Source organism: Dermacentor andersoni, chromosome 4 (genome assembly GCF_023375885.2).
Source record: "Dermacentor andersoni chromosome 4, qqDerAnde1_hic_scaffold, whole genome shotgun sequence".
Lineage (NCBI taxonomy): Eukaryota > Metazoa > Arthropoda > Arachnida > Ixodida > Ixodidae > Dermacentor > Dermacentor andersoni.
In genome coordinates, this window is record NC_092817.1 from 141,604,322 (window position 1) to 141,625,195 (window position 20,874).

Consider the following 20,874-nt stretch of genomic DNA (forward strand, 5'->3'; position numbering starts at 1 on the left):
ATACGTATTTAAAGAACACGCATTCGCCAACTGTAGCTGCGTTACACCAGGACTTCGTGCCTAGACGCGATCGCGGAGGTCATCGGAGAAAGAGCACCTGCTGTATATCGTCAAGCGTGACTCCCATCGCCAGGGAGACGACCAGGTGTCGCTGCTGCACGGCGGGCGCCACTTGCTCGAGCACGGCGGGCACCACGTTCGGCTTGAGCGCCACCAGGATGGTGTCGCACTGGTCCACCACGTCGAGGTTCTCGTGCGTCGTCCGGCAACCCAGGGCCTGGGAAGGGAACCGCGTCGTGGACTCTCGCGGCACCAAAAAAAAAAAAAAAAGAAGAAAAGAAAAGCGGTTGGGCATCATTTGCTCGATTGTCAACGAGACGCGCGTGCCCACAGATTCGCTACCCTATACGCAAGGGCGAGACAGTCGATTTCAGAAGCCCGCCTCGCTTTGTGAGCCCGGGACCGTTGTGCATGGTTGACGGTGACGGCATCCCAACGCATCGCAAGGGCTACGAGAGACGCCGCAGTGGAGGGCTACGGACTTATTTTGATTGCCAGCTCTTTAAAGGGCGCCCAAAGCGCAGTACATGAGAATTTCCCGACATGGAATCGAACCCGCGGCCTTGTGCTCAGCAGCGGAACGCCTTTCTTCACAATGAAAGGAAGAGGCAAGCCCACCACCTATTCACGTTGCAGATAAGGAGAAGGGGGTGAGTAGAACAAGCGACGGGTGAGGGAGTCGAGCGACGGAGGGGGTAGGAGGGGTACTTATTTAGACCGGAGGGTATATTCAGAGCCTAGAGTGAAGACCGATGCCGCCTAGGAAGCGCAGCAAAGGGTGGTCCTAAATTTATATGCAGACTGTATCGAGCCGTTAGGCATTCCGTATCGTGATATTTGCGATCGCACAGACTACGTGTGCTGTTTTATTATTTCGCTTACATTTTAGCTATATCACCGTCACGACGTCACGTCTGAAATTTGTGCGTCGGCGATTCTCAGGTTTTTCACAACTCGTTTAGCCGCCAACGATAACTATACCATGACCAGACACATTTTTACAATGCGGCCTTTAACGGCTCTCCACTCGCCGTGGTTGCTCAGTGGCTATGGTGTTTGGCTGCTGAGCACGAGGTCGCGGGATCGAATCCCGGCCACGGTGGCCGCATTTCGATGGGGGCGAAATGCGAAAATTACACCCACGTACTTAGATTTGGTGCACGTTAAAGAACCCCAGGTGGTCGAAATTTCCGGAGTCCTCCAATACGGCGTGCCTCATAATCAGCATGTGGTTTTGGCACTTAAAACCCCATAATTTAATTTTCTTTTTCTAAAGGCTCAAAATTTATTTGGTCATATGTTGTAGAGAAATGTTGAGTCACAGTGTATATGTCGTTTCTGCAGACGTGGATGCGATTAAATTTAAATTTTATTACCTTTGCTAGACACGGTATCCTTGCAAACGGTGAATATTTCAAATTAAAGAAAGAGTACACACATTAAGCTCTACAACATTTTCGCATCGTACCACCGGACCGGTCATGATCCAACTGCAACATTCAGTGTAGTGCATGGGAGCGTGCGAATAACATTTTTAGGTCGAATCAATTACGAAACGAATAGCGCCAGAAGCGAATCGCATAATTTTGGATATTTTTCGAACATTAAACAGCCCTTTTCACAGTTATTATAAAGCGACCATCACACACTGGCACATTCACAACGTTAGCCATAGTTTGTGCCATTACATCGCAAGTTATTAAGCGTTCATTGTAGCTAAATAGCGCAAGGGAAACACGAGGAATGAAGCACAAAACAAGGCGCTAAGTTGATTTCCCTTGTCTTGTCCTTCGTTCTCCGTTTTTGCCACAGTGAACGTTTCATACCGATTAGCTCAACTTCCATTGCTATTGAAACGTTCTTTATTAAAAACACAAATGGAGCACCATAATCAAATAAGCAGTTAAATAGTATACTTGATAGTGACTGCGAATAATAGTGGTATAGCCGGAAATGTCTTGCCCTTTGAGCGACGTATAGCGTGCTCCATTATATGTAACGTCTCGTGCCTTACGTCATGCCTTACGTCATCGGGATGACATTTATGCCAATTTTGCTCCAAATTCCTGCTTTATCGAGCAAAGTTATCGATTTGAACTGTTCGAAAAGTATTTTAAAAATACTCGCATTTGCCAATAGTGAACATTCCATTCGAAGACCGGATCGACTGGTACAATATTGATTCAATGAATACAATACGGTATATGTTGTTTATATGTTTCGAATAATCGCACGCAACTAATGTAGGGCACATGCTGGCACCCCTTCGAGTCCACGGTAGGCTCGCGACGGGCTGCAGGGTCAGACAAATATTTCTTATTATCAGCTCCTACGCACAATACCGAATCGGCCGCTTTTCGTCGAACTGTTTCCGCAAGCACGGACAGCAAAAAAACTCGTCTACTGTTGCTTAGCATCTAGGCCACTGTTGCAAAAGTGGCCTAGATTACGTGCCAAACAGTGGCCTATAGAACAACGTCCTAAGACTATTTGAGTCTAGCGTTGCTACTCTAACATTACCGGTATGTATGCACTTCCTGTCGCTGACTGTGCATGGGCACGATTTAGCGCGCGCGCATCTATGACGCTTTCAGTAACAGCAAGACGGCAATGCTACATGCTAAAATACGCTGACGTTAAAACTTGCGAAGCCCGATCAAATGCGCTTCTCAGTTATTTTCTTATGGCACCTTGCATGCATTAGTGTGAGTACGGCTGCTGCGTGTCGCCATAGGCAATTCGGTTGGCGAACGGGAATCCCCGAAGGTGCATGATACCGCTCGACGAGTGGACTTCGTCAGCGCGGCACAGCGTTGTCCGTGCGAGAGATTGGATTCGAGGGCGGCCTCGTGAGGCCACGAAAAAATAAAGTTATGGGGGTTTCCAAAACCACGATCTTATTACGAGACACGCCGTAGTGGGGGGACTCCGAAAATTTGGACAACATGGGGGTTCTTTAACGCGCACCTAAATCTAAGTACACGGGTGTTAGGCCACAGTCGCACGTATAGCAGCTATCGTGCCAATGCCAACTATAGCGCCTTCAGATGATCGCCGCGCGTGAAACATTTGCGTAGCACGGGTGCGCGAGAGAGAGCACGTGCGCGCACTCCGGTTTCCTTGGCGCCGAAGACGCAGCAATGAAACGGGCAAATTTATGGCATTCGATTGGCCGCTTCACATGGATTGCATGTGCGTCGGATCTGCATAATATTGCTTTCTTTTTCTTTCTGTTTTCTTTTATTTGTCTTTTCCTTTATTTCTTGCTGTCGTCAGTGCCCCCAGTGCCATTTTCTCGCAGCTCCAGCATAATCGTGATTTCGACTTCGGAATCCAGAATGTGGCGTTACAGGTAGCTAGATTTCTTTCCTCGCGGCTTCAGAGACAAGAGAGAGAGGCGTCCTTAAGGAAGCATATATCATGTAATGCGCGTATGAAATTTAGATGAGGGCCTATGGCGGATCAAAGAAGTTCTTCGCAAGTCAAATTTGTGTCCGATGCTCGAGTGTACGTATAGTCTTGGGCTTTAGATTGTGCTAGCGAATTCGTTGGCGATGACGTGTTCAAGAAAGGTGCGGCGCCCGTTTCGTTTTGTGGGGAATTCTTTACTAGAAGATTTTTCGTCGTGCCGGTGAAATTACAATGACCTTTCTCCTCGGGACGGCGCACGCCAGATTTTTATTATACTTTCCAACGTTATCCATGGCAACGCAAGTATAGAGAGAGAGAAACCGGTATGCAAAACGGCTGAACTGTGGCAGATGAGTTCAGCGGGATCCCTCAAAGTGAAGAAAATTTCATAAAAGAAAAAATTGCCATCCTCCAAAGAGTATTACGAAATACAACGTAATCCCATGCCAGTTTCTCATAAAGAAAGCTTCGAAGCTGAAAAAAAAAAGAATTTCCTGGTCCGGGGATTGAAATTGAAGTTAACGCATTTCCGGGCCGGTCGCCCTACATATGTGACCTAACGAGGAGGCTGGCAGATCGCAGGGAGCGGGCGAATGAATCGACAGCTCGAAGCGCACAGACAATAACGGCAAATGAGAGTGCAAGGTGAAAATCCACAAGGAAATCATGCAAATCCTCGCTCTGCAATCTTCTATTGCCTCGTGGTTAGCTCTGGTGGTTGAGCGACCTCCCCGGAAAGGGGGTTTCGGGTTCAATCTCCAGGACCAGGACGAATTTTTCTAACGCGGAGCTTTCGTTCTTAAAAAAAGCCGTCCTGGCTTCCTTTGTAGCATCGCGATATATTCTCGGGTGAACGAAATTTGTCTCCTTCAAAATCTGAACTGTGTATCACCTCCGAGTTGACACCACTCCTTAAAACTTCTTCGAGTACAATCCCTCGAAAAATTTTGCGTATATAACAGCAAGTTGCTCACGTGATCTGGTTTGTGACGAGGAAACAGCACGAAGAGACAGTAATGCAGTGCGCACCCCTGACTACTAACTGAAGATTTTATTGCAGTGACTGCTATATATATATACTACGTCCAATACGCGACTATTATCAATATGTTTAACTAGCTCAGGGCACACACACACACACACACACACACACACACACACACACACACACACACACACACACACACACACACACACACACACACGCACACGCACACGCACACACACACACACACACAAAATAAAACTTGCCTTGATCTCATCCAAGAGGTGCTTGTCGGCTACGGGACAGCTGGCCATGATCTTCGCTGCGTTTGTCACGCCTTCGCAGAGAAGAGAACAAACAGGTTGTTGGAGAAATAATGTTGCGCAAACGCTTTAACGTCAAACCTTATATCGCGCCTAATCTTGCAGAGATCGATATTTTTCTTGACGTCGTTGTCGTCGCCCAGCCAAGTGTCATTACCATCTTTACCGGACTATTTAATGTCCACTTCAGGACAAAGGCCTCTCCCTGCGATCTCCAGTTACACATGTCTGGTATCAATGGACTACATGTCGTGCCTGCAAATTTCCCCATCTCGTCGCGCGATCTAACCATCTGCCGTACTCTATTGCGCTTTCCTCCCGCTCGGCAACCATTCTCTGTTGCTCTAACAGGCCATAGGTTACCTGCTATACGCATTTACATGGCCTGCCCTACTCCTCCTTCATTTTATGCTACCTTGTGTCCTCGTGTGTCACGCATTTAACCCAGCCAATCTTCTATTCCAAAGTCCTTAATGGTCAACCCTTAGTTGGAGCTTCCAGCAGCGCCCGAAGGCTGAGAGAGAGGGGGAGGGGTGTAAGAGGGAAAAAAAGGAAGACGCGATGTTTGACCAGTGGTGAACAAGCTGGTTATCATTTTCTGGGCTAACAGGTATAGTAGCCGAAAAACATCGGAGACCCGAAATGAAATAAAAAGGAACTTGAGAAAAAAAAATAAGAGTGTGCACAAGGAGCTACAAGCACCACGCGAACACTCAAAGTCAGTCACAAAGTGCGCATGTCTTCATTAAGCGGAGCAACGTGGTTTGTGCAACTTGTGCTCAGGACGGTGGCGGTCACACTGTCCCCGGATTCTCTCTTCCGACGAGGGGCTGTCATCCAGTCTATATCGAGCGGTCGAGATTTCGAAAAGGTGTACTTAGCTACGTGTAGCGTAGCTTCAAGATAGCCGCCGGAAAGAGTACCAGATTCGCAGAGGGATCTGCAAGCCACCTATTTGTAAAATAAAGGAGACGCTTCGACGCTGTTTAAAATACAAGCAATAACAACATCAGGTGCACACACCCCGAGCGCCCCCTCTCGTCCGCTAACCGGCACATTAAACGATCTTTGAGCATTGGAAAACACGGTGACGATTATTCGTGCAATCTTTCAGCGAAGCGCGTGCAACTGGAGATTTTCGCAACTTCATATCCCATTTGTCAAAGACGGTTTCGTAGAATCTGCGAGTGTCGTGGAAGAGCGATGGCTGCCTCTTTGTTTTTTCCATGCGCTGGAGCTGCCGCCACTATCGCCGCATTTTTCGTATCGCAACAAGCAACAATTTTCATATCGTGTTTTGCTGCTTAGATGTCTTAGGCCCAAACACGCATCGCAACGTAAGTCTGTTTCACGTTCCACTCGGAATTGAACACGAAAGTACGATTAAAAACACGATCCACACAAAAGTTGATTCCGCTTTTCTTCTCGGAGCAGGTCGCGAGCTCGACGATGTCGAACACAAACAATTTCGGCGAGTGTGCCTCAAAGCGCAACATCGACGCCAACGCTAATCTGGGATCTCATCTACGAAGCCGTTCGCACTTCACAACAACAGGTTGGTCATTTATCGTGGGGCAATAGCAAATCGCTAGTGCGGTCGGCGAGGTAGTCAAGGTGCCGGCCTGTCGCACGCTGATGCTACGAGAAATGTGGGCACGTGACCTAAGCTTCGCTATCGTTATCTCATGGCCCTGTAAAGAGGCGAACCGCCCTGGCAGCAGGCATGCGTCGGCCTCACACCTCGCAGTAATTTGCACTACTTCACGTGATACGTCTCAACACACGTAGGTGCTCACCGCAATGAAGGCTTCTCGCAGTGCAGACAGCTCAACAGTTGGTCCAGGCGCCTGGCATGCCAAGCCCGCCGCTAGGCTAAACTCTCCAGACATAAAACTGTCTCTCATCGTCACAAAATGTGCTTCCAAAAGTGCGGCTATCAATACACCTTAGCTCTTTCTCAAAGACATGTTGCGTAGTCTCCAGTTTCTTGCACTGTGTGATGCCTATAGTTCATTATCTTGTGCTCCGGTTTGTTCATTTGTATACGGGGAAGTCGGCCCCAGCTTACTTTTATTTGGGTGACCACGACGTGTTTTTAATGGATGGTGCTACGTAATGTGACCGCTTTCGTTTAGTGGCGTTTTTCTTTTATCTCGCGGATATGTTTTTAGAATGGAAGCAACCTATATGCGTCCATGAACGCGGCGCTTGTACGTCGGCTTGGTGATCGTGATAGGGCAGCTGTATTTGCAGCGGAATTACTAAGTCTTGAAGTTACTAACTGAATTGGAGCTCAACCATGGACAGTGAGCCCGCTAGAGATTCTGTGAATTTTTTCCCCTTAATTTCAATTTAACCCAGCTTCTATCACAACCTACATGAGTTATACAGAGTACTTCTAGCATCTTAGATCTCATGCCAACCAGTAACCCGGAAAGCTTCTCATCGATGGCACATAGATGCGGTCTGTGACCGCAAAGTAATTCATGCCACATTTTAATTTCAACCTGTAAGACGCCATTTAGTCAGCAATACGATCCGCCTGTACAACAAGCGTAATTACGACGCTATTAATAATGGTCAGGGTGTATTTTTTCACATATTCGAGAGGTTATGTTCTACGCGCTCTACTAATGAAAACTGGACCATATTTAAAAACAAGGTCGCTGATAAGTTTACACCAAGACTAACGTTCCGCGTAAATAGAAAACGAGATATGGTTCTGAAAAACACTTAAGCCGCTCGAAAACAAAAAAAGCATCTTTTTCCCCTCAACCAAACAAAACTAGGGGGAAATATTTTATGGTCAAAGACGATCATCTGAGGGCTATGCAAAAAACAAACTTCTCCTTGTTTCACAAGAAACTACATAAAATGCTTACAAGCAGCCCTCGGCAATATTTGGCAATTATTAGACCCTCAGGAGGCGCGCATGATCAGCGTGTTAAATGCACATGGCGAAGCGATCAGTGACAACGATTGTGCTGACATATATAGCGCAGCTTTTTTTTCGTAGTTACTGATGAGACTTCAACTGCAGACTATCCGACATCCATATGTAACCGTGCATTTGTCTCCAATTATATTTTCTTCAGACGGCATCGCCTCGATCATTGCTAATATCAAAGTTTCATCAGCAGGCGTGAACGATATTAACTCCAAACTTTAAAAAAATATATATTAAACATGTATCTGCTACGTACTTAACTTTGTTGTCTTCGCAATCACTTTCTACAGGCATCTTACCATCCGACTGGAAAGTAAACAAGGTCGTTCCAGTCTTCAAATCAGGCCACAGAGACACCCCATTCAATTGCCGTTCTATTTGATTCACTAGTGCCCTCTGCAAAATCATGGAACACGTCATATACTCGCATATCATGAACCCCTTAGACTTAATCTGCTTTTTTTTTTTCACCTTGTCAACGTGGGCTTCGCAAAGGGTATTCTTGCGAGCCGCAGTTGGCTATCTTCCGTCACGACCTGCATGTTAACCTTGCCAGTAACCCTCAGACTGATGGCATTTGGCACCGTTTCTCATTGGCGTTTGCTTCTAAAATTGTCTCAGTTAGACTTACACCCCGACGTAATAAAATGGATAGCAGCATTACTGACTAACTGTTGTCAGTTTGTCTTCGTAATAACCACTATACTAACAGACTCCCCGTAACGCCAGGCGTCCCGCAGGGGTCTGTCCAGCACCGCTTCATTTTTGTAATCTATATTAACATTCTACTAACGCATGTATCGCGTAACCTTCGTATGTTTGCAGACGATTGTGTAATCTACCGCATAGCTGCCGTAACATTTGACCACACATCCATCCAGAACGGCCTTAACAAAGTACAAGAATGGTTCAACTGCTGGCTGATGAACTTAACTCCTAAGAAATGTAAACTTGTGTCCTTCTCTCGTATATAATGCTCCAATAGAATCGGTCCAATCATTCAAATACCTGGGAGTCACTCTGTCTTACGATCTGTCCTGGTGCTTTAACACTATTAACATCATTTCAGCTGCTAATAAATCACTGGGATTTCTTAGGCGGCATGTACTTCATACTCCGCAACATATAAAAGATATGGCCTACAAATAATTTGTAAAATCGAAACTTGAGTATGCATCTCCCCTCTCCAAGCCGCATCAAACTTGCATCATAAATGCACTTGAGTCAGTATATAATCATGCTACTAGGGTTACTCATTATTCATGTCTCGAAAGACGCATATTCCCGCTACCGCACGATAAGTTAAACGGTAACAAGGCCGTAACCCTACGCTTACTGCAAACACAACCCTATCCTGGCCCGGCCTTCTTACACCACTGCTAGCCAGGATTATGCCCGACTGATGCGTGTAACGCGTGCGGACACAGAGCAACGCTGCGACACATGCTCTGGGAACGTGCCGGCAACAACGGCACTGAAACCGCCGCCGTTCGCGACGCGTCCATAACCGCGGCCGTTAACAGAGTACAGGAAACCTCGAGCTTGCTCCTTCCCGACGCCGCCCTGGCTGCGGGGTCCGCCGGGGACCTCCTCCGTCGGCGTCGCCGCCGCTGGGAGGCGGCTCTCAAAAGTTCAGAGCTGAAACACCAGCTCTGGGCCATCCGGCAAGCCGAAGACGCCGTCCGAGTCCAAGGACCACAACCAAACTGCCGCACCATTCTTTTTAATAAAGTTTATTTTATTCTTCATGTTCATACGATATCAGCATTTTATCATTGAAAGCGAAATCTGGTCGCTTGCTTTCCATCGAAAGGTTGTCATCCTCTCTCTCTTCCGTTTATTTTTCTACAGTTCTCTTAATCATCCACCATACATCACGCCCCCTTCATACATATCTCATCGCACAGGTCATCCGCTTCAATTTACGTGCGCACATGTCCGGACCAGCAGTTTACGATAGGTAGCGAGGCACTGGAAGTGGTAAGGGAATACATCTACTTAGGACAGGTAGTGTATGCGGATCCAGATCACGAGACTGAAATAATCAGAAGAATAAGAATGGGCTGGGGTGCGTTTGGCAGGCATTCTCTGATCATGAACAGCAGGTTGCCATTATCCCTCAAGAGAAAAGTATATAACAGCTGTGTCTTACCAGTACTCACGTACGGGGCAGAAACCTGGAAGCTTACGAAAAGGGTTCTACTTAAATTGAGGACGACGCAACGAGCTATGGAAAGAAGAATGATAGGTGTAACGTTAAGGGATAATAAAAGAGCAGATTGGGTGAGGGAACAAACGCGAGTTAATGATATCTTAGTTGAAATCAAGAAAAATAAATGGGCATGGGCAGGACATGTAATGAGGAGGGAAGATAACCGATGGTCATTAAGGGTTACGGTCTAGATTCCAAGGGAAGGGAAGCGTAGCAGGGGGCGGCAGAAAGTTAGGTGGGCGGATGAGATTAAGAAGTTTGCAGGGACAACATGGCCACAATTAGTACATGACCGGGGTAGTTGGAGAAGTACGGGAGGGGCCTTTGCCCTGCAGTGGGCGTAGCCAGGCTGACGATGACGATGATGATTATGTCCGGACCGCCACTTTTCAAGCACCATTTTTTATTCGAGCATCGAAAGACTGAAACGGCCTTCAACTCGCTATCACAGCCATCACAAGCCCATCTGCCTTTACCAAAGCTATTATCATCCATACTGCAAAATGAACGTCTGTTTCTAATATTTACTGCATTATCCACCCCTTATGTAATACGCCTGCAATGCATTCATTAAGGTAATAGAGTGAAGTTCGTAACTTTGGCAAGTGTGGTCGGCCTTAGGCTGGTGGCTGAATGTCGGCCGACGTTAGGTCAGTGTCAACCGCAAAATTTGGACATTGCATGATGGTTGACATTGGGCAAACCTCGCCAATGTTGGCCAGGAACGTAAGGCCTGGGTTCAGTCAAGAGTTTCTGCTCCATTACGTAGGAATGCACTGACAGCCATTCTGAATCCAGCGGAGTCTCACCAGCAGTCCTACACAAGCTATCCAAAACTCATCTAAAAATATTTGGCTGCGGCTTAGCTCAGTTAACCCTGAACATGCAAAGCGAAAGCTTGGTTTAGCCTGGTTAAGTCTTGTTTTCACTTGGTTAATCTTTGATTTAGCTGTAGTTGTTATACTTAGGTATACAATCATCGTTAAGCCAGGTATGACAGCTGTGCTTAGGTCGACGGCTAGACATGACTGTGATAAGGCTTGGGTAGACACGCATCGCTCGACGGGGCGACGCCTGTTGTGCCACAGAGAAAGCGCAAGTGCTATACTCGCGGACAACTTTCTGTGGCAATGAAGGGAAAGCTGCGGAGGCAAAGCGCGCACAAGTAAGAGCGCTTCTGAAAAGAGTCCCATGTTTTCATCCACGTTAGTTTAAGCTGGGGGAGAGAAACCATAAACACCTTATTAGCAACAGTTAATTGAGACAGAACACATCACTGAATGTAAAATTTTGCGGCTTTTCCCTTCCGCGTCTGAGCAAACGTGAAACCGTCGCACGTGAAGCTGCGTCGATTCAGCTTCTGTTCCGAGAAACCAAAAGCACTGTCAAACGCTGGCAGACTACTTGGCGCTCTAATACATGTGCAGCAGCCACGCGCCCGTAGCTTTCCCTTCATTGCCACAGAAAGTTGTCCGCAAGTACCGACATGCAAAGTGGGGAGACGCTGCGAACATGCCCAGCGTCGAAGCAGAAACTGACAGGGCGCGAATGTGGTCGCTGCATTGATCTCGACGGTGCGACACCTGTTGCATTCCGGACCCTCTCCGATGAAGCAGCTCGCCGGGCTATATCCGCGGGGTGGTCAGACGCATTGGCGACGACGGCTTAAAGCCTCCCGCTCCCGCGCAACGCTCAGAGAAGACGGCACGGCTTCGCTCTCATCTGTGGCCAAGCCCGCACTGACTAGGTGCTCCTCATAGCCAGGTACGTGACGAATCACGTGGTCAGAAGGCGACCCAACTGCGGAGAGCGCATGCGCCAAGCCGGCGGCAGCGGTTAGCGCACGCGGCGGCGAGTCACGCGATGCGTTGCCAAGGCTAGGGCGCAGCTGCGGTAAAATGAAGGTCAATTGGACGGCGACGGCGAAACTCGGCTCGACAAAGTTAGTAAAGTTTCAAACAGAACAAAAACATTGCACTCCAGTGGAAGCTAGCTTCTCCACAACAAGACAATTACTGTGGGGAAGTCACCTTCTGGTATCCCATTCGTATTGGCTGGATCTTTCAATACTAGGGGTCAGCGAGTATTCGAAGTTTCTAATACTAATCCAATATTACACGCTATTTGTATTCGCATAAGAACAGTAACGAATTCGGTATTTGTGAATATGTAAAACTAATATTTCGTAACAATCGACTGTTTAAGGGTTATCCGTTTTCCCAACAAAGTACCGCAAGTTATGAGAAGTCAAACGATAAACGGATCTAACGAATACGGACACGAAATGGATAATACAAGTCTCGTTTTCGGTTGTACCAGTAGAACGTTCGCACGGTAAGAGCAAGAGCTATTATAAATACATGAGCTTGTATGTATATAAATTGTGTTTCTTGGATTGCGAAGCTGTAGCACAACCTATCGCAGAACCAGGACACAGAATACTTGGATGGCGTATTATGATCTCACGTCTCGTGATGCAACATGCAGTGCCCATGTCCCATACTGGACAACAACGTGATAAGTGCAGCCCGGTGAAGTATTAGGGAGTTTCTGAAGTATTGGGGAGTTTCAGAAATCGCGCACCCAAGCGTCTTTGAACACCCAAAGCTCCACGCCCTGCTTGCACGTTCGTTTGTACTCATTTTGCGTTGTTTTGCATGCATCTTTTTTTTTTTTTGTACACCCGGTCGTCGGCGTCCCCTAACTTTGGGTGGACAAAACCTAAAACTCCTCATTATCGAGTGAAGCAAGAAATTGAAATAAAGGGTGAATAGCGGAGGGGGTGAGCTTGAAAGTTGGGAGTATGGGCGCGAAGTTTAGGCATATCGAGAGCAAACCGAAGGTCTCGTCCCGTGAGCCAAATGCTTCCGGGGAACCGTCGGTGAAAGGTACTATTAAAAATTAAAATGTGCGAAAGTTGTACAATTACAGCTATTTAATACTGCATTAGCAACGCAAATGAACCGTGGAGCTAACGATGCACCGGAAGTAAACGTCTACGGTAAGACAACCTCTTATATACAACAGCGATTCATTAGTTCTTAAGTCCGCACCAAAGCCGCGCAGCCATGTCCCTTCCGCAACAATACTTGATCATCATGTTGTAATGACCATGATAAATGAGTAGAAAAACTTGAAAAAAGAAATATAGGCACCGCAACCGGCATCAAAACTGGGGCCCTACCACAGCCACAGCTAATGGCGCCGTTTTTTTTTTTTTTTTTTTCAGCAGAACCTTCTTTACACCTGTGTGTATGTCATCATCACCAGCTTAGTTCCTATCCCCTGTGTGCCACGGCAAGAGTAGGTATCTTACTTGCACGCACGTCCACGACAACTTTCCGCTGCAATGAAGGAAAGCTACGGGGGCGGAGCTTCTGCATATGTGTCATCGCGGCAAGTAAACCGGCAACATTTGGTAGGGCTTTGGGCTTCTCGGAAAAGACGTCGAATCGACGCAGCTTCCAAGTGCGACGGTTTCGCGTTTGCTCAGACACGGAAGGGAAAAGCCGCAAAATAAGTCAAGTTCAACACTCAGCCGTGTGTTTGGACCAGTTCATCTGTTGTAAATAAGGTGTTTATGTTTTCACTTCCGCATCACACTATAACGCGGGTGAAAATTTGGGAAATTTTTTCGGCCACCGCTCTCGCTTCTTCGCGCTTTGCCTCCCCTTCATTTCCCTCAGAACGTTGCCGCTGAGCCGTGCTCCCGCCAGGGTTGCAGAAGACAGTGCCAGCCTTTCCTCCTCTCCCCCACAAGAACCACTTAGAAAGTTGTCCGCGAGGCCAGAAACGCAGTGGCGAATGTTGGTGTACTCAGCGGCGACGGCAAGGAAGGTCACGCCTGACCTAGTGATGTCACAGCGAAAACTAAAGAACAGTTTCCTATGTACTTATGGCCTAGTACGTATCGATATGTCGATGTAATAGCCAGTTTGTCCGCACCGCGGCACGTTTGTTCTATAGCAGCTGAAGGTTGCGCAGATCATCGATTCAGTAAATGGTGGAACGCACCGTTGCGTGTTTGCTGAATCTGACTTCCGTCAGAGGCGCTAAATGTGCCTCGAGCGGCCAGTGGCGCGGCAGTTTGCGTGTATTCGCGGACTTATTTCACGTTTCGAAAAACACTTTTGTGTAGCACGCACTGAGCAGCAGAAAGCTGTATCGGGGAGTTTTTCATGTTGGGCTGAAATTTTCTCATTGAAAATTTTCATCTAACTACAATATTTCTGAGTTGTTAATACGAATTATCTAATTAGGCGGAATGCACAAAATACTCTGCGTATCTCCAAGTGACGGCAAACATTGCCATGGTTCTGTCCAGCTATGCTGCATTTGCATCTTTTTTAGTCTTGGTGCATGGCAGTTGGGACACCCCATATACATACTATAACATCCATTATTGTAGCGATTTGTGCTAGTAGGCGAGTGCGGCGAGTGCGTCCATGTGTGGAGGAGAGGGCAGGCGGGGACATCTGTTGAAATTCTATGCAGCTGACAGAATTTCACAGACATTAACACATCCATAACATTAATGCGAAAGTGCCACTGCAGAGTCGAAACTAAGACACACTGCGCAAAACAAAAACCGCACTGCCCTAGCCGGTGCAAGAGCGCCCACTGCACAACGTGACGTCAAGCAGCGAGTGTCTCGCAAGCGAGCCCTGACCTGCCAGTGCTTGTCATTCCATTATCGTGTTTTTCTGTGGCGCTGTTTCAAATAGAGAAAGAGAAAAAAAAAAGCTGGCAGATCCCACACCCTGTGAGAACCGATGTTATGCGAAGTGGTGTGCTGGGAGCCTACAAGTTAACAAAATGACCACAAGAGCACCAAGACGTAATCAGCTGTTTCATGACCTACACAGTATGCATGTCACGACCTCGTCATGTCACGACCTTCGTCATACACTCTTGTCATACTATGCCAATTTTGGTGCATACCAAGACGTAGACGGCTGTTTAATGACCTACATGACACACATGCCATGAACTATCATTCATGTACGCCGTACACTCTTGTCATACTATGCCAATTTTGGTACATACCAGGCATAGCTGGCTGTTTAATGACCTACATGACATGCATGTCATGACCTATAATTCATGACATGCATGTCATGTGATGATATCTACCATGGTATGTGTGTCATGTTATGGTAGATGTGGCTGTAGAGCAAGGGTGTGGGGAATGTGCGTGTCTGTAATAATCGCCATGTTGTTAACTGTACTTATTGAGTGACTTGTCAGGAGGTGGGTACTTCATTCTTGCTTTACGGTAATGCATGAGGATTTCGCCATGTGTAACTATTCTGTCTTACACGTGGCCGCTTCAAATAAGCGATGTCCACTTTGCCTTTTTTCCATCCCGTGCCTATAAATATCAGCCCAACATGGGACTTGCTAGTCCCGGCTTCATCCACGGTCTCGGTAGCACTCAGCGGACTTGGACCAGTATGTATAGTCCCCAGTAGCCTTTAATCAATAAACTTACTTGTTCGTGCCCCTTCTGCCAAACACTCTATGCACATTTTCTCCTGATGTCCCTTGCAATGTATACATTTCCCTTAGGTAGAGCGTGTGACAGCCGCACGTTGCTGTCAAACCCGTGGAAGAGCGCAGTGGTGGGAGACACAAAAACCTAATGCAACATGATCAAGTACTGGGCAGACCTTCTCCCAGCTCAATTTCATCATGTGACACCACCTCCTAGTTTCTTCCCTTCCTCCATGGGACCATCACACAAGAAGTCACCGAGGCGTCACCCCCCTCCCCCCATGGAATGCATGGCTAGGCTGTCAACCTTCACACGTGGCACGACGCCAAATCTTATACAGGCCTTTGCTATCTTGGTGCTGGTTCCTCCTGCACAGCTGAGCCAGAACTGTCACATTTAGGTGTCACTCGTTACACGAAAAAATGAACCAGGCTACTAAGAACTGACTGATGTTGCAATCTTCATTTGTGACCATCACCACTAATTGGATGGAAGTGGTGGCTACAGCTTTCACTTCAGATGAAACGTAATCAGTGGAAAACAGTGCACTACGTCCAATACGAGCATCTGCAGTTATAGCAACATGCAGCTCATTTCACAAGCAGTTATTATCACTATGCTCGTGCTGAACTCTACGCAGTTAATATGCAAATTCTGTAGTCAGTTCATTGACTAATTTGGCGTAAGATACGAAATAGTAGGGATGCAGAGATTTCACATTTATTTTAGCAAGTGCAGGCAGGTCAGCCGCACTTAAAAAAGTACTGTCACATTCACAATTTTTTTTAACTGTTGGCCAAGCGCTTTAGACCAAGGAAAAAATGCTGGCACTACATCATCGTGCCTGCAACACACTGTTCTTCTGGGCAACGCAATGATACCTAGCATTCTTGCTGCAGCATGTCATGATGTGCTGATATGCCAATAACACCAGATCCCGAGATCCACTTTAGTAACAAATTAAAATATCATGTTTTCCAACCCAGATGTCAGGTCTCCTTTAAAAGTAAGAGAAAGGGTAGACTCCATCATGTGCTGGGATGCCGTACAAAGACCGTGCACCAGTTGGCAATAAGCTAGCCATGAAAATAAAGTCAAACTCTACATATAGTTTTGATTGTTGTTTATTGGGACAAATGCTCTTTACAGTTGCTATAAGTGATTTGGCAGATATAGTACCCTTTTATGCAATAAATATTCAAACATCCATTCAGACAACACTCTTATAACTGTTAACATTAAACCTGAGTTAGAGTGCAGCTGCTGGAGGTTGCAAGAACACAAACCAACACCACCAGAAAAACTTGGCATCAATACTTCATGTCATATGGCAGTGTTCAAATTTAGTTGCAGATTCCCGTTTCTGCCTATGCTGCCGCGAAGAGGATGCTGTGCAGAATGGAGTGAATGAGTTGCTTGAAAAGTTGCCATGACCTGTCTTCATTTAACTTTGACCTTTCAGTCATTTCTTCCAGAGTACAATGAGAAACTTCTTGACCACTTTTGCCACTATTTTGTTTAGAAGCTAAAAGGACTGACAATGCCTGAAGGCTAACAGCTTTGGTAGCTTGTCTGAGCTGCCTGCCCTGAAATGTACGAGAAAACCCATTCTGCTATGCAATGGCAATAAAAGGCATGAGGTGATAATTTAATGCGTCTTGCAAATTCAAAAAGTTAATTGTTAAAAGACAGGTGACAGTGGTCCTCAGCAAGGAAGGCTAAAGTGTGACCTCCAGCGGTTGGGCAAATTTAACCGGCTTTCAAACTACAACTTTTGCCAGGGGCTGCCCTCAGTGAACACTGTGTGGTATGCAGCGGCATAGCGAGAATTTTTTTTTTTAGGGGCGAGGGGCATACACTTGACTGCAAATGTGGAGGACGAGGAAGGGGGCTGGGTAGGCCACATGCTAACACAGAAATTCCAACAAGAGGAGCATGTGCCAGGTGTGCCACTTTCTGACTTTCTGACAACAGCATTGTCCTGATGAAATTTACACAAACAAAAAAGTATGGAAGATGGTCCTTTTTCCAGTTCCTAGTCATTAGGAATGACTGGTGGGAGGTGGCCTGAAGTTTATTCCTGTGTGGTGAAAGTTACATTGCCATTATTTTATGAGCAGATGGCATGCTAAGGAGACAGCATAGGCAGCAAATATGTGTAAATTAGCTGAAAGTTGAAGCCTGTGAAGTCCTATGGTGCATTCACGCTTAACTTAATTAAAAGCAAGCTACCTCTACCTCAGCATGTGCCATTTTACCCTAAGGTTGAATAGAGTGAAAAGTGTCTGGCAAACGGAGCAACAGCAGCAGGGAAACAAATTGAACTATCCACGGGGTTGATGGATAGCGTGACTGAACGCAAAAGGCAGTAGCACTCTACTCAACATCCTCTGCCCAGCCCCCCTCCCCCTTCCCAACCACCACTATCTTCTTTTTTCTTTCTTTAACAGCTGCACAGTCAAAGTAATGTAACTGCTTCATTACAGTTACTGACAGGGAAAATTGTCATCCATTTAACTGAAGACATATTCAATCTAGTTCAGAGCAGTCGTTTTTTTTTTTTTTGCTTTCTTCTTTCTAGTGGCTAATGTGCTGTGACAAAGTCATTACTAATAGCTCTAGTCCAAGGCATAATAGATAATTGTGTTATACAGAACTCACACAGTACAGATACGACACAAATTCTGCAGCACAAGGTAAAGTCACCTAAATGCTGCCACCACACATTTGACATTTTTTCAAAGTAGTAGTCAACAAAAGAGCTTTTTCTCAGAAGTACAACTTTCTCAAGTCCGGCGAGAGCTACCATTCACATCAGATTCAAAGCGCACTCAAGATTCATGATGGCCGTGAGAGTACAAGAAATCCCAAAACGTTCAGCAGCTGATAAGACAAAGAAAGGCTCAACACTCTTCCTTTTATTTGCTCCGATTTGTTCATTATTTTTCCTGCGTTGTCGCTTGGATCAATCTGTTTTCAAGGAGATCAAGGTGTAACATGATGAACAATTCAGACAGCAGGACAAATGGCATGCAAACACGACAGATGTTCATACTAAATCTTTTGTCCTGTCGTCTGCCCTGTTGGCGATGCTTAACGTAAAGCCAACCAGCCCGGCTTATAGCATTTGTGCAGCAGGGTGTTAGCAACAGAGAAAATGAAGATTGTCAAAGGAGCCACAGTCTAAGCTAAGGCAGGCTGTGCTATATATGGACAAGTAAATGACCATGATGAAAACAACTGCAGAGCTACCTACAACACAAGCTACAATGTATGACCCCACATTACCCATGCACAACAAGGCTTTCGACAAACATTTCATATGTAATGTATTCAGGTGTACTCTTAAGGCTGCTCGTTGATCTCAGCATGTTTGAAAAGTGAAAGAACAATGGTTTCAAAGTTGTTTTTCTGCTTGTTCAACAATGACAATCAACTCCAGGTTGAAGAAGCTGGCATGTTTCTTCATGATGGACAGAACAGTCTGGCTCCTCCCACCTGCTGCCACATGCATATCTTAAATGTGGCATTAACTAGTGAAGTTATGTCATTTTTGTGCAACACAGCACTAATCCTACCGGCTCACATCCAGAAACATGACCCAAGAAAAAAGAAAATGATGCAGGGAGTGTACTGGCTGTCGAGGAGGTGAGAGGATGACAAATTATAACTCATACTGAAGCAGATCTCGGATACGCCTATAATTTCCGCTGCACTTATTTACACAAAGTAACATTTCTCAGACTGACCAACAGCTCATTTCATGTACATAAACATACTCCGTTTCCTGAGCATGATGGCGAGACAGAGAGAATGACACCTTTTTCACTTGGGCAATAAAGCAGTGCTCTTTCCAGCTCCAGGAAGCATTACAACATTACAATGTTAGCACTGTGGTTGGCACGTAACACACCAGTATTCCTTGCAAGCAAAAGCTGCAGATTACAGGGATAACTTCTGGCGTTGGTGTCTCCCATTAAGTCAAACAGCTGAAAACCATGTGTAGGCTAGTCTGTTTTACTGATGTTCAACAATTATGGAGCTCTTATTTTAAGTCAACCACTTTAAGTGGAGGTCAATTGGTTAAGCTATAGGTCAACAATCACTCTTAAACGAGGTGTCACACAGTACACTATGTCATGCAATTTTTTTTTTTAATGAAGTATTGCTAAATGAAACCAATTTAGAATGTGTTTTCAGAATACTTCCCCAAACAAGTTATGCAGGAATCTACAGATCAAAGGTATATGTTACTATGTGCTGACTCCGCAGCAATCCTTGAACATTTCAAGCTGGAGAAAAAAAGTTCATAGCATGGGGAAGCAAAAGAGAGTCCACCACCTGTCTAGGGCAGTTAGGCTGATCAGCCCTCACCAATACAATATTCTGCAAGCCAGAACAATTATTTGAACAAATGGATGAAAGCCTTTCATGAAACCAGGATGCCTCAGCTCCTGCAGCTCTAAGGTGTAAACCTACAGCACTCAATAGCCGTGTCAAGCGAATTAGGTGTATTCACATCACGGACATACTGCACGCTGATCCGCCCGCACTTTTGTCGAGTGCTACAAGTCTGCATCATGCATTACCTATTAGCCGTAACTTACACAGACCAACATTTGGTACGATGCGAACTCACTGCATCTCGGCTGCCCTCAGAGTATCAAAACAGCTTCCATAGCAATTATAGGCCACATAGCGAAGTGGAGACTTGATAACACCAACCATATTGGCACAACCTAGTAACTACAGTGTGCAAAAACTTGTCTACAAGTCATGTTTGTCTCTAGCGACACTTGGGCATGACATGACGCTACAGCACTTTACTGCCCCAGTGAAGCAGCAAAAAGCCACATGGGAACGCTGTCAGTGTATGCAAATGCTGTTTATAAATCAAGTAGTGCTTATCTTAGAGGCGTAGAAATAATGTGAACATACACAACAGACTTCGAGTGGGCATCTGTAAACACAGGTTAAACAAGGCCAAGCAACGCAAGCTTAAGAAAATAAACAGGATGCCCATGCTGCACTTAAGAGCCTCAAGTTAGCTTTGCGTTTGCAAGCAGCCATTATGCAGAGGCATTGTGGCCCCTTCACAAAATTTCACAATGCCTATCAAAGCTGTCTGTGGGTAATATACTTTGGCATTCCAGTAGTTCCATAAAAATCATCCAAAGGTTCGGGAGGTTGAGTACCTGTGTAGCAGTGGAATCAATGTCATTGCAAGAAATGTCATCTGACAGGCAATGCACAAACTGTCTTCAGTCAAGCAAGCATTGCAGTGCGAGATTACACTAAAAATTCTTCTATTTGTCTGTCTTTGCTACAAGTAGCAGTTGTGTATATTTTTGTATGTTTATGAGTGGACGCATTCCTGCGCAATACGCTTCCCTAAAATTTTGCGTTTCTGCAACCTGGTGTGTTAAGTGTAAAATGTTAAAA

At 46.0% G+C, this 20,874-nt stretch overlaps 1 protein-coding gene across 3 annotated transcripts in view; it reads right to left on the reverse strand.

Annotated features, from left to right (window-relative positions):
- The window catches only part of LOC126537852 (pyrroline-5-carboxylate reductase 3-like), a 40,390-nt gene that overhangs the window by 13,818 nt on the left and 5,698 nt on the right, over nucleotides 1–20,874 (reverse strand). For 2 of the 3 annotated variants that reach the window (XM_050184931.2, XM_055074483.2), the window contains exons 2-3: nucleotides 4,723–4,793; nucleotides 98–277 (exon numbers count right to left, since the gene is read on the reverse strand). In XM_050184931.2, coding sequence (XP_050040888.1) covers nucleotides 98–277; nucleotides 4,723–4,793 — 251 coding nt within the window. Of the gene's footprint in view, nucleotides 1–97; nucleotides 278–4,722; nucleotides 4,794–4,945; nucleotides 5,227–20,874 lie in introns of those variants that run through there. The other variant, XM_055074482.2, reaches the window with a different exon arrangement.